This window comes from Coloeus monedula (genome assembly GCF_965178545.1).
Source record: "Coloeus monedula genome assembly, chromosome: 7".
Classification (NCBI taxonomy): domain Eukaryota; kingdom Metazoa; phylum Chordata; class Aves; order Passeriformes; family Corvidae; genus Coloeus; species Coloeus monedula.
Window position 1 is genome coordinate 21,050,607 of NC_138787.1, and position 14,160 is coordinate 21,064,766.

At 39.9% G+C, this 14,160-nt stretch overlaps 1 protein-coding gene across 1 annotated transcript in view; it reads left to right on the plus strand.

The window, feature by feature from the left end:
- Window positions 1-14,160, plus strand: part of ABCB11 (ATP binding cassette subfamily B member 11) — a gene marked incomplete at both ends in the record, with an annotated part of 41,652 nt that overhangs the window by 1,713 nt on the left and 25,779 nt on the right. The window contains 9 exons of the mRNA XM_082285447.1: window positions 1,512-1,533; window positions 2,767-2,814; window positions 2,900-2,948; window positions 4,758-4,999; window positions 7,987-8,074; window positions 8,967-9,100; window positions 10,841-11,012; window positions 12,779-12,903; window positions 13,640-13,814. Of these exons, the coding sequence (XP_082141573.1) occupies window positions 1,512-1,533; window positions 2,767-2,814; window positions 2,900-2,948; window positions 4,758-4,999; window positions 7,987-8,074; window positions 8,967-9,100; window positions 10,841-11,012; window positions 12,779-12,903; window positions 13,640-13,814 (1,055 nt within the window). The remainder of the gene's footprint in view (window positions 1-1,511; window positions 1,534-2,766; window positions 2,815-2,899; window positions 2,949-4,757; window positions 5,000-7,986; window positions 8,075-8,966; window positions 9,101-10,840; window positions 11,013-12,778; window positions 12,904-13,639; window positions 13,815-14,160) is intronic.

Genomic DNA, 14,160 nt, shown 5'->3' on the forward strand with positions numbered 1-14,160 from the left:
GTTCATAGATTAGGGGTTTTTCACACTTGGAGAGTGCTTGTTTTGCTCTCTAAATTCATGACTCAGAGAACTTTTTCACTGGGCTCTTGTTTCTCCCATTTTCCTCCCACTAGCCATTTCCTTAAGTTCTTGCAAAACACTTTGCATTACCAGACTATAGAGGAAGCTTTGTCTAAACCTTAACTTTTCTGATAAACCTTAAAGAATCTTCCAGAAAAGGTTTCAAACCACTACTGTTGTTACCTGCTGCCAAACTTCAAAAACCCAGATGTTTATTCTTTCTTCACAAAAGAAAGGTTTTCTAACACCAAATGATCCTTTGTAATAATAGTTTTACAAATTAGAACTTTCCTGGAAAATGTCTGGGATTCTTGGGATACATATGCCCTTATTGAAATAACATTTTTTTTACCATCCCCAAGTAACAGAGAGCAAAATACAACCACTAGAGTAATTGTTAACTAAAGCCAAATAAAGTTATTAACCCCAAAAAGGAGATGTCATCAGCTGTTCCTTCAGTCCCAAACTCAGACTGTTTCCATCTAACATTGTGTTCTTGAGAAATACAGAACCTTGGAGGTGATGGAAAAGCCACCTTTCCCTGGGTAGAAAAGTGATAAGAGGAAAAATTTGTGGTTGCAGTGACTTCTTTGTACCCTCTGTGAATTGTGATGCAAACTACCTCTGTGTCTGCTCTGTGAAATGGCGCATGCTCAGTGATGTGGAGAAAGGAAGGCACTGCTTGAAATGCAAACCATGGTTCTGAACTTAATGTTGAACTGGCAAATGCATTGTAATTGAGCAAAGTGCGTATGCTCAATGCCCTTAGGTTATCCAAATTGTGATGTATATATAAAACTAACTCTTCATTCATTGTCATCTCAAGTGATGTACAGCAAGAATTTTCTAATCAGACCTTCTGATGACACTCCTTTGTGGCCCCTGACAACACAAGCTGTGCTTATTATGTCTTTCACAACATCTTTCGAAAGGAGGCTAAATCCAGACCTGTTCTGGGGACTAAGGAATTGTCCTACAAACTAGTTACGTCTCGTAGTATGATTCCATTTCTCTAAGCTATGGTTCCTTAGACAATGTCCCAAGAGTAGACACCAGCATGACAAGCTCATCCTACCCTCCAAGACCACAACTGCCCCTCTTCCACAGGATTTGCAGTCTCTTAAGTTGTTGGCAGGCAAGAGTGAAGAGCTACCATTCCTCCTTTCAGCGAGCGAGCATTAGCGTAGTATCCTCAATGGGACAGTGTCCAAGACAACGAGTTGAATGTTAGCAAACAGGTTGCAATGAAAATGACTTTTGGCAAATGTCCTGAATAATGCTTTTAGTGTAAATCATGGCCTGGCTATATGTATTAGTGGGAATACGATGTTTAGAACTCAGGAATGGTCAGGTGCCATGGAGTTCTAGAGTTTATGTTTCACATGTCTACAGAAGATTATGTACTTTAACAATAATCATTAACTAGACTGTGCATTTCTTTTCCCTAACAGGTAACAGCTTCAAGACATCAGAGTAAGTCATGTACATGATTGGAACAATCAGTATTTCTAGGAATATTCAAAGAACTTAATGTCATTGGATCAAATTGATGGATTTTTTTTTTTTTTTAAAAAGCTGTTCTCTAGCAGCTGAACTGCCTTATTTGATACAACTGAAACAGATAGACCAAAGCAGTCCTAGAAACCTTTATAAACAGAAATGGCAGCAATATGATCTTCCTTCTGAAAATGTTTTTGATATTCCATTTTATCTTTCTTCACTGCTTTTAGTTTGAGAAATTACTTTTTCAGGAATTTTAAAAAATCTATTAATTTCTCTTAAAACTTAACTGTGATATTTTAAAACAAAAGGGATTATCTCATATTAAGATTTAAATGTAGAATTCTGAATAGTTGAAAGTGGGGATGATTTAGAGAATTTGACCTTCAGCGGTTATCAGAGATCTGATTGGGATTAAGAGCCTCCTCCTTCCTAGACCTTTGGACAACTCTGTAGCAGGCTGGACAACCTAATGCTACAATTTGAGCCAGCTCTTTCTGACACAGTGTACCCAGTCTGGGAGCTACCCCTAGAACAGAGAAACTAGAGCATCTCTTAATTTTTCTCATTGTCGGGTTGCCTGCCTAAGAGAACACCAGCCCAGTATTAAAAGTCTACCATGTCTTTCCCCCTTAAAACCCAAGTTCTGTTGGACTTTCACATGTAAGACACATATGATCTACACATACCTGAGGGAAAGCTTACTTTAGGCTTTCTAGGATCTGGTTTATGAAAACAATTTATGACAAATATAGCTTGAATTAGTTTGCTTCATTAAAAACCAAACTGAAACAACCCACTGCAAAGAGAATATCCCTACTCATTCATCACTGAATGTACACAGCTGATGGTGATTCCTTGCTATGGGAACAAGACCTTACTCTGTCTTGAAGAAAGGATTAACCAACAATTTGGGCAGTAGGTTTTTCTTTACCTGACTTTAACCCACAATCCACATTGTAGAAAGAGTGTTTTGAGGAGCTGCTTATGGAACAAAGTATAAACCTTTTGAGAATTTTAACCTAACCTTCATTCTAATCCGTGTCTAAAATTTAAAAGAACCATCAAATCACTGGTTCCAAAGAAATCTGAAGGAAACAGCTTGTCTCTTAAAATCCTGGGCAAAATGTCTCAAATAAAATGTAATTTCAGAGAAGTAACCAAGTGAGTAAAAATAATAATGCAAAATCTTATCCTTTTTGCCAGAAATTTCTATGCATATGAAGAACCATTTATACAGAAGGAAAGTGAAAAGTGAGTTCAGTTCTTTATACTTTGCATATAAAACAAAGTAAGTACTAAAATACAAGTTTATAATTTTATGTTTCTGTTGTTGAAGGTCGTCAGAGAAGAAAGAAAACAGTGCTCATATTGGCTTCTTTCAGCTGGTAATGAAAGCAATACCTATAAATATTTGATGTGTATTGTATTGGGCTGCAGAATAAGTGACAATAACCAATAAGGTTGTTTTGGGATAGCTGTGACTAAGTCAAACTTTTAAGGATTAAATCTTTTAGCCTGAAATCCTACCAATAAAATTCAGAGGGATTTCAATAGAACCCCTTGTCATCTTGTCAGTTTGGTGTCAAAATTGTCTGTTAAACACATTATATTTAACCTACAGTAGATATGTGGAAATGAGGTAAGATGCACAGCAGGGATCTAGGTGACCTTGGTTCATTCTTTTTTCTGCCAAAAATTTGCTGTGTGATAATTTGGCAGATAATTTAGCTCCCTCATAATTGCCCCAAGGGTTTTAGAAGATTTGGTTGCAATGGAAACTTATAGATGCACAATACCATATGGTATAATTTACATCTAGCCTTTGATGTAATTCCATAGGGTGCCTCTAAATTTTAAAATGAATGTAGTCAGGAGTTGTCCAACCCAGCAGCATGCAGCTAAGAGGTCTCATTACTTCTATTTTGCACATAGTCTGGCCAGTTAGCCTGTAATATATCCAAGCTAGTATGGTCCTGACTGCAGTACTGGGCTAGTGCAGTAACATCCCTGATGCTGTACCTGGCTAAGTATCTCAGCTCCTGGTTGGGTGGAGAGAACAGTCTGTCCCCACAGGGGGCAAGCAGAGAGGTTTGAATTCTGTAGCCTTTGACTCCTAAAGTGCAGTTGGTGAACACAGTTTGCCTCATGTGCTGAGAGATCAGATATCACATATCTGTGCAATTTCTGTGTGCTTTTTTTTAAATGAAGGGAATTCCTAGACTTCTTATGAGCAAGGTTTGTAAGACAGTGGTAGTGTTACAGTTTTCTTCTGACTTTTTTCTTTTCTTTTTTGTAGAAGAACCTTTTATTTATTTCTCTTTTGTGTTAACTGGTTTCCCCTTTATTTTGTCTTTGCCCTAGTGTCCCTTTCCGTATGTGCTATAAATTTCCACTCTTTCTTCTCTTAAGCACATTATAGCACACACAGAACCTGGACAGGTTCTTCAGCAGGCTATGATTCCTCTTGACACTCCTATTTCAAAATGTATAGCATTTGATACTGATATTCTATATGGACAGTTTAATCTATATATTTGTACCTGACTTCACCCTGAGAATCAGAGTTCATACAGTCATGCAAAGGTAACTTAAATCACTGTATCTTTGCCGAGTTACCTGTGTGAAAGCTCTTTTCTATACATTGCTCCCAGATTAAAAGTCAATGCACAACTGCCTGGCTCAGCCAGTGCATTTTAGAATATTATCTATGAGAAGCTGCTCTGAGATGTTTAATTGGTTTTCTACCACAGCACCTCAGACTTTTGAGAAATTGGCTAGCTCTATTCAGAGGCTCTGCATAATGCCCTAAGGCTTTTTCCTCCCTTTGCTCTCTCTCCATCCCCACAGGAAATCTGCAAAGCAGACTATATGTATGAATTATAGTTACTATTCTTAATCTCTTAGCTAGTTTCTGGAATGATGATAATGTGGAATGATATTGAGCTATTAATGTTATACGATAATATGTTCATTCACATGTTAAAAGGAAGCTCATAATTTATGAGGCTGTAATCACAAATGTAATTAGATTAGATTGGACAGAGAGATTTGTCTTCTTTCTATATTGAAGATAATTCTGAGATTTAAAGAGAGTGTTTTTTTTATTTGATCCACCTAATTAATGATTTATCATTATACAACCAATATGAAGACTGCCTCTCAGCAGAGACCATATTTTTTTCTTCCCTCTTTAGTTTCGATTTTCATCATCTACGGAGATTTTAATGATGGTTGCTGGTAGTATATGTGCTATTGTTCATGGAGTAGCCCAACCAGCTGTGTTGCTTGTGTTTGGTGCAATGGCAGACACATTTATTGAATATGACATTGAAATGCAAGAGCTTAAAGACCCAAACAAGACATGTATAAATAACACCATAGCGTGGATTAATGGTACTATTTATCAGAATGAAAAGAATGCTACAATAAGATGTGGGTAAGTAATGGATGTATTTGTTTCTTTCCCATTGTTATCATAGCTTGTCAGAGAATGCATTGCTACTGAAGGTCTTGTTCAGCCTCTAAATCTTACATTTTCTATTCATGAGGTAGGAAAGAGGCATGGTTCTTGTTACATAGTCCTGTTTCTGACCTGGAGATATTATCTGGAGGGACAGAAGGTCAGCTTGGACCTTGGTCTTTCAGTTGTAGTTGTCAGCAAGAATATTCTTTGATTATCATTGTTCTGATAACAGATATGTATGTTATATATATGAGCTCATTAATCTATTTTCTCAGATTACACTTAGGTAATAATGACATCTAGTCATTCTGGTCAGCGCTTCGTTACCTATAGGTGCCTGCTGACTTCTGAGCAAGTTAGCTAAACTTTTGTCACTGAGAGAATTGAGCATTTATAGAATGCAATTCATCTCAGCTTATGGGGGATGTCTGAGGCAGGTCAAAAGAACTGCCCCATAAGATTGCCTGTTTCTTTCCATTAAATATAATAAATGGAGTCTAGATAATACATTCAGATACAGATATCTGTTAAGGCCAGATTTGAACCTGTAACCTTTCCTAAGAATAATTTTTTGGTGCATCATTACAAGGGTTTTCTAATCTCTGAGTGGCATTTCATTACATAATTAATTGCAGTTAAAAGTTACTTGTGTAAAGGTCTCTGAAATTCAGAGCACATGGGAAGAAATTCATATCCTTAGATGTAGGTGACTGGGGCCAAATTATTTTGTTCCAGGCTGTCCAAGCCAGCCTTCAGAGATGGGCTGGCAGTTAGAATACAGGATTTACTACTGACATCTGTACCTCTTAAGCAGCAACTACACACCAGGCAGGACACATTCATAGAACCATAGAATGCTTTGGGTTAGAAGGGACTTTAAGAATCATCTAGTTTCAATCCCCTTGCTATGGACAGGGACACCTTCCGCTAGATCTGGTTGCTCAAAGCCTCGTTCAAACTGGCCTTGAACACTTCCAGATGAAGAATCCACAACTTCTCTGGGTAACCTGTTTCAGTGTCTCACCATCCTCACCAGTGAAGAATTTCTTTCTAACCTAAAGCTGTCCTTTTTCAGTTTAAAGCCATTGCCCCTTGTCCTATCCCTCCATGTCCTTGTAAAACATCTCTCTCCTGCTTTCTTGTAGACTCCCTTAGTGTACTGGAAGGTGTTCTAAGGTCTCCCCACAGCTTTCTCTTCTCCAGTCTGAACAATCCCAACTCTCTCAGCCTGCTCCAGCCCTCTCATCATCTTCATGGCCTTCCTCTGGACTTACTCCAGCAGGTCCATGTCCTCCTTATGTTGGGGCCCCCAGAGCTGGACGCAGCTCTCCAGGTGGGGTCTCACCAGAGCAGAATAGAGAGGCAGAGTCCCCTCCCTTGATCTGCAGGCCACAATGCTCTGGATGCAGCCCAGGACATGGCTGGCTTTCTGGGCTGAGAGCACACATGCCTAAGTCACGCCAAACTTTGTCCACCAACATCCCCCAGTCCTTCTCCCCAGGACTGCTCTCAATCCATTCTTCACTCAGTCTGTGTCTATTCTTGGAATTGCCCCAGCTCAGGTGCAGCACCTTGCACTTGGCGTTGTGTGAACTTCATGAGGTTCACAGAGTCCCACCTCTCAAGTGTGTCAAAGTCCCTCTGGATGGCATCCCTTCTCTCCAGCACATCAACTGCACCACACAGCTTGGTGTCATTAGCAAACCTGCTGAGAGTGCACTGAAGCCCACTGGCCATGTCATTGACAAAGATGTGAAACAGCTCTGGTCCCAATCTTTGAGAAACCCTCCAGAAACACCTTCTGTCACTGGTCTCCACTTGGACATCGAGTCCTTGACTGCAACTCTTTGAGTGCAGCCATCCAATCAATTCCTTATCCACCAAGTGGTCCATCCACTATGTCTCTCCAGTTTAGAGACAAGGATGTCATGCAGGATAGAATCAAATGGTTTGCACAAATCCAGGTAGACGATGTCAGTTGCTCTTCCTTCATCCATCAGTGCTGTAGCACTGTGATAGAAGGCCACCAAATTTGTCAGGCATGAGTTGCCCTTAGTGAAGTCACACTGGCTGTCACCAGTCACCTCCTTGTTTATCAAGTGCTTTGGGACACTTTCTAGGATGATCTGCTCCATGATCTTAATTATCATGAAAAATTGTACTAGATACCTTTCAGGCACCTGAGTTGTTTCCATGATATGCTGTTTCCATGAAATTCTGTTTCCATGTTTTTTGTCAGAGATCAAGTAAGGTGCGTAGGGTTCCCTTTTGGCTTAAAATTTCAGTGTAAAAAATTTTGGGTAAATTAAATAAAATTTTCTGTCTGCAGGATGTTTTTTAAAAGTTGTCTAAAGGCAGAACCTATAACAACCTATTTCAAAGTAGATGAAATGCAAAAGCAGCAATTCAGTGCCCTTCACTGATATTAAGAGTAATTTAGTACTCCTACCTGAGTAAAAAAACAAATTATCTTTTCAGATTAGCAAATTTATGGTACAAAGTAATATTTGAATTGACTTTAGCAGCCCTCACTTCTCCCCATAAAATGCAGTTGAAATCTGAATGTTATTAGTTGCCATAATGGCACAAAGCAAGCACATTCAACATCTAATGAAAACTTATTGGGCAGCTCTTTTCTGAAACACCCTCTCACCTGTGCTGTTTCAGAGCATGCAGTCTGGGGGGGTTTCCTGGAGACTACAGGGCTGCTCCAGGATGGAGGAGCATTTCTTGGTACCTGCCAGCTCCCTACCCCTGTGCAACAGGCAGAATAAGGAAACCAGCTACTAGCAATAGCCTCAGTATTGGGAGACAATGCCTCTGTTGGCAAAACAAGCTGACTTCCACCTAGCCTGACTCTAACTTGAGGAAACACCAGATTAGAATTCTGTGAGAAATTAAAACTATATTAATTGCTCCTTTTTTTTTTCCTTTTTTTTTTCCTTTTTTTCTTTTTTCAGGCTGCTGGACATTGAACATGAAATGACCAAGTTTGCAGGATACTATGCAGGAATTGGTTGTGCCATACTTGTGTTAGGATACCTCCAAGTTAGTATTTTGGTTTCTGTTTTGATTTCAAAGTTTAAATCACTAAACAATTAAGTTCATAATAATAATTATGTTAGTTTTAACTGCTTAGCTACTTATTTGAGCAGAACAGATGCTTTCAGTTCTCATTCTATTGCTGAAATATGTTAGCTCTGGCAATCTGAGAGCTCCTTGGATTTGTGCATGCATATCTTTGTAAAAGGATGAATTTTACCCACAGCACAAGCAATACTTGCTCAAGTGTGGCTACTATGGAATCCACATGTCCTCCAAAAATAGCAGCCAAAGGGCATGCAGATTCCCAGTAGGCATCTCAGCTGGATTGAGCGCTGTTTGTATTACAGAGATATTACACAGCAATACTAATGTGGAACTAATGTTGGAGAAGAATCGTACCCTACGTATTCTGTAGTAATTGTTCAGTCCTATGACTGAAGTGAGTCAAAAGCTTGGACAATTCCTGCATAGTCTGTTGAAGGGTCCATGGCTTTTGAAGCTGTTTTTAATCACAAAAATCACTTGTCAATCTCCTTCCTGAAAACTATCCAAGAATTTTGCTGAGGTAGGATGGCTGCCATCCCTGTATTACTTACAGTTGTAGATGGAAAAAACTTTGTCCATATGGCATTCACGTAACTGCATACGTAATTTAACTTGTCTCTTCTCTCATCCCATCAGAACTGAGACAAATGCTTGATCCAGAGGCTATATAAAATTGTTGGATTATTTAAAGATCAAAACAACTGTTATGTCTGTGTAGCTGGAATATATTTTACCTGAATAGTAATTTTATCAATAGCCTTTCCCATTCTAGTCAAATCGTTTTTTCTAATTTGTTGGGAGTAGAAGGACTTTTTACTGCAATTTATCAGCTGTTTTGTGCTTTTCCCAGATCTGCTTTTGGGTTATGTCTGCAGCTCGTCAGATACAGAAAATCAGGAAAGCTTATTTCAGGAAAATAATGCGAATGGATATAGGCTGGTTTGACTGTACATCTGTAGGAGAACTGAACACCCGAATTTCTGAGTGAGTAATCTAGAAAACCCATATGCTACAGAAAACATTTTGCAATTCCTTCCAAACACTGCAGAGTGCCAATAATCAAACACCTTTTGTAGAAACGCCTTTGACAAACACCTTTTAGTAGAAATACAGCTATATTCGTGGGAGCAGCAACCAGACTGATTAGCTTCCCCATCTCTGAACTAAATACCATAACTGTTAAACCACAATTATTTCCCTTTCATGCCTTGTCTGTCAGTAAATATGTGTGTGTGGGAGTTGGATTGGTTTTGGGGTGGGGTTTTTTTTCCAGTTTGTCTTCTCTTCTCCTTTTGTGCCCAGTCCCTTCAGAGTGATCTATAATTTGGCTGCCGGTGCATGCTCCCTGAGTCTGGAGATGCTGATTTGAACCCTCTCTTAATTCCCGGAAAGGAAAATTACATTAGGGGCACATTTTGCTTTTGTTAGCTTTTAGAAGGAAAGAGTGAGCCTTGCTTAATCTTCTGTTAAAAAAGATACAAGCAGGCAGCTGTGGGGTGAATATGCTGACTGTAGATGGCTTCCTGTTCTCAGTTGTGCCTTTGTAATGGTCACATATGCTGAAGATTTTTCTGTCGTTGGAAGGAATTTTATTTTACTCATTGGTTTCTATTGCTTTCTGTGGTGTTCTTTTTATGAAGAATAAATGGCAAGCTTTAGTCACTGGGAAGAATTTCTTAGGAAAAAGTAGGAATTAATCATGTATTTGTCTAATAAATAACATTTCCCTTGTTTTTGAACAAGATTGTCCTGCACCTACAAAAGCTCCCTGACTGTGAAAAACATTCACCAGAAGAAATATAAACATGTTCTTTTACTCAACACTCTTACAACAGAGGACTGTAATTTCACTTGATTTATCAATAAGCTTACAACTTTGCACTTTAAATCTCAAGGCCACTTGCTACAAGTTATTCCAGGAGTTCTCAGTAGTTCTAATCTCAGAGGTGAGGTAGTAGCCAAGAGTGACAGAAGTATAATGATTATACTTAAGACAGTTTTTGATGATTATAATTGATGATTATATTTAAGACAGTTTTTCTGTGCTGGCAATGCCTAAGAGAGAACAAATGAACTCTGAAGCTGCCCTGGGGCCAAATGGTGTCAACTGCTGCACCATTGTCCTCCATACAATAGAACTGTCATGTTTTCTCACTGTCTCTGGTCATAAAGTAGCCCTCCATCTTCCCACTCTCCCTCTCATTTAGAGAACAAAGTACCTGGTAGAGAGGAGAGAGGAACTGGGAGCTGGTGGAAGGTGGAACTAGAAGAGAGTTAGAGACCTCCTCCCTTTTCCTGTCCCTTCAGCAGGCCAGTATGGTGCATTCTCAATGCCCCATGATGTAAGGAATGCTATATGAGCTATACTGTTTTTCCTTTATCACATAGCTGCATCCTGCTAAGATGTCTCTGCCCCATCCGCTGAATCAGCTGGGGCATGGTAGTAAGAGCCAGCTAGTGAATGAGTGTGCTGCCAGGACAACTTTTCTTGGGAAAGGACAGTACTTTCTCTGTAGTATTCATGCCTAAAAGCCTTCTCCATTGCAAAGGCATCAGATTTTCTCACTGTAGGGTCTTTGTACGGGGTGATGGTGAAAGAATAGGGATGAAGGGAAGGCCCTCTCCAGTGAAAAGCAACTAACCCAGATGTGGCCAAGACCTGCAACACAAACAAAAGTTATACTCACCAGTCTTCTGTTGATTTTTGTTGTTGTTGTTTACCAGTGATGTTAACAAAATTAATGAGGCTATTGCTGACCAAGTAGCAATCTTCATCCAACGCATAACTACCTTTGTGTGTGGATTTCTACTGGGATTTGTCAGTGGCTGGAAATTGACCTTGGTTATCATTGCAGTCAGCCCTCTGCTTGGGGTTGGAGCAGCTCTCTATGGCTTGGTGAGTGAATTGTGAAAGGTTCGTGTTGAGCAATGATGAGCAGGAAAGATCATGCCAGAAAGCTGTGAGGATTGGTGAAGTTGATTACACCCCTTTAAAGTCAAGAGAGGCAAATTATGGTCTCAGTAGTACTGAGTGAGGGGGGAGGGATGGAGGGAGAGGTGTGGTAGAAGGGAAGTGGGCTTTGCTCCCACTTTGTTTATTCTGATTCCCAGAATAATAAATCCTCCTTCTAAGATGGGAGTGTAAGCATACCTTCTTGTGGGTCCTGTGGATGGGCAATGTTGCTGAGATCAGAAGCTGGCCTTTACCTTCTCTATTGCTACACACCTGGTTTAGATGGTTAGAAGATACAGGACTCGATTTCTCTATGTAAATTAGTGACTTTTCTGGGTGATAAGTTTCAGAGACATAAAATGGTTGAAAACAACTACTCAAACTTGCCTCAAACTGTCCCTGGTCCCAGAAGCTGCTGCACCTTCTCCTAGTTTTTCCTGTTCTGTGTCTCCATCCACTTCCTACAGACTTCCTGTCACTGTACACAGGAAGGACAGTGAAAAGGGAAACTGCAGGATCCTCTGCCCTCTCACCTCCTCTCCCATGCTCAGCAGGGCTGGGTAGTTCCTGCTCATCCTCTGCATTCTTGTTTGGTTCAGCCCTCTGGCAATCTCATTTCTTTCACATCAGGGACAGCTTGCTATCATTTTCCTATCCAACCTCTAATGTAACTGTGATGAATTTCTTGTCTTCCAGCTCTCCTTTAGCACCTTGTGCTGGCTGCAAGTAGATGACATGAATAATGACTCATGTGAAGGGGGAGAGCAGAAACTTGGCAGGGAATGAAATCAAACCCAAAATGCTTTTCCTTCATTTGTGATTTCTTTCTGACCTTATTCCCCTTTATGTTTGTAATTTTCTCCCTTTCCATTCTTATTTCTCTGTACCCATCTCTTTCCAGTCACAATACCTACTGTTAAGTGTTTCCTCATTATGAGCCTTTCCAGCCCTAGTCTTTGTTTTACACCATGAAGAAAATAGACCCAAGGTCAATCTAGCCTGGCTTCCTGTCTTCAAAAGGGGCTAGTGCATTCATGGGGTAAGGTATTTGAAAAGAGAAAGCAAAGACTGACACATTAGACTTTCTAATGATATCTTATTCCCGAGTCAATGTGGTATCTCTGTGTAGAATTGTAAATGACTACATTTTCTTCCATTAATTTGAGCATTTTTTGGAGTCTAAGTAAGCTTTTGGCATCCAGTGTGTGCTCTGGGCTGTTGTGTAAGGACCTGTTTGCTATCAGCCCAAAGCACAGAGGTGGGCAACATCTGTTTTTATCCTCCCCCACCACTACAGTTACCTCTTCTTCCTGACGCTGGGGGTCTGCCACAGTGGCTAAAGGTCCGCTCTTGGCACTTAAAGATCCCCCTTGCTCCCACTGTGCACAAACCCTCAGTCTGCAATCTGCTTCAGCCCAGTCAGAGCACATAGAGGGAGGGTGGAAGGCAGGGAAAGCAGGAGTTGTCAGCTGCTCTTTCTAGCTACTTGGAGCAGAGAGCTGTTGCAAAACATATGCTACAAAGGTATGCCCTGGCACTAGAAGACCTAAGTGTGTGAGTGTGCAGCATGCCTAATAAAAGCCTGCTTGGAGTGCAGGAGGTGACCCAGTGCAGAGCAGCCAGCACAGAGTGACAGCCAACATTGCTTATCCCTGTCCTTTTCTGCACCTGCAGTTCAGGTGTAACCAGCACTGCTTATGCTTTTGTAGGCTGTGGCAAAACTAACGGGCCGAGAATTGAAGGCTTATGCAAAAGCTGGAGCTGTGGCTGATGAAGTGCTCTCATCCATCAGAACAGTGGCTGCTTTTGGTGGGGAGAAGAAGGAAGTTGAAAGGTTTGTTTGAACAAACTGTAAGGTCTCTGATTTCTTTTTCCTGAAGCAATATAATGCTGTAATGCACATCAGATTCATGGCAATTAATCTCTGTATTCTACAATTATGACTACGTATTAGCTTTGAGACTTTTATGCGTGTATGTTTCAGAAATCTAGGTTTCAAGTAATGGATGCAAAACTAGTTTTATAATTCAGTCTATCAGCTAAATAAAGCATCAGCAATAGTATCTTCAATTCATGTTTACTTGTAGGAACATTCTGTCAAATTTTTCCCTAAACACTGTCTGATGTATCACTTTTGCAGAAAATCTGAAAACTTTGAGTACTTTCAAGCTAAGTAGGAGAATTAGGTTTATCAAGACAGGGTTTGATGATGTTTCTGCAAATTTCTTTTAAATTCTATGAAAACATAACTTGGCTGTAGGATGTGCTCTGGAGTGTTGGCCAAATTCTCAAATCCTGTGTTACTCTGTTAAAACTCCAAGCCCCATGATGAGGTACCTGTGATGAGTGTGGCTTTTCTTGTGCTTATTACACTAGAACATATAAGGATTTCATGTTCTGGAAGCATTGCTGGTTTCAGCAGTGATCTCACTTCAGAGTGATTCTGTATTGACCCTTTGTACGGACATTCTGCCGAGTCATCAATGGTGCCTCATTTTGTTGGTCTTTTCTCATTTTGAAATTTATGTCAAATTGATTTAACTCCTTTTTATTTTTCTCTCTTTCTACAGATATGATAAGAACCTGGTGTTTGCTCAGCACTGGGGGATTCGAAAAGGAATAATAATGGGATTGTTCACTGGTTACATGTGGTTTATAATTTTTCTAAGTTATGCATTAGCCTTTTGGTATGGCTCTAAACTTGTCCTTGAAGAAGAAGAGTATTCACCTGGCACTCTTCTGCAGGTACTCATTTTAGCTTGATGCAACTTTTTCAGACTGTTCTTTAAAATAATAATTCTGGAACACATATCTGTTCTGGTATCTGGTGGCTCACTGGTTACAAATACTATGTATGTCTTTTAAAGATCATTACTCAGTATATGTATGAGACAATTGGATAAGATTGAAAAAAATCCATGTTTATTTCAAAGATTTTGAATATTACCTACTGTGATCAGAATAATGCTTTCATTTGACAGCCCACTACACAATTATCAGAGGCCTGGAACTAGCTTTCCCGTTTTGTGAGTCAGCATGGTGCTTCTGGGATGTTGGTTTCTCTGAAGAACTTTATGATGAAAAACACTGT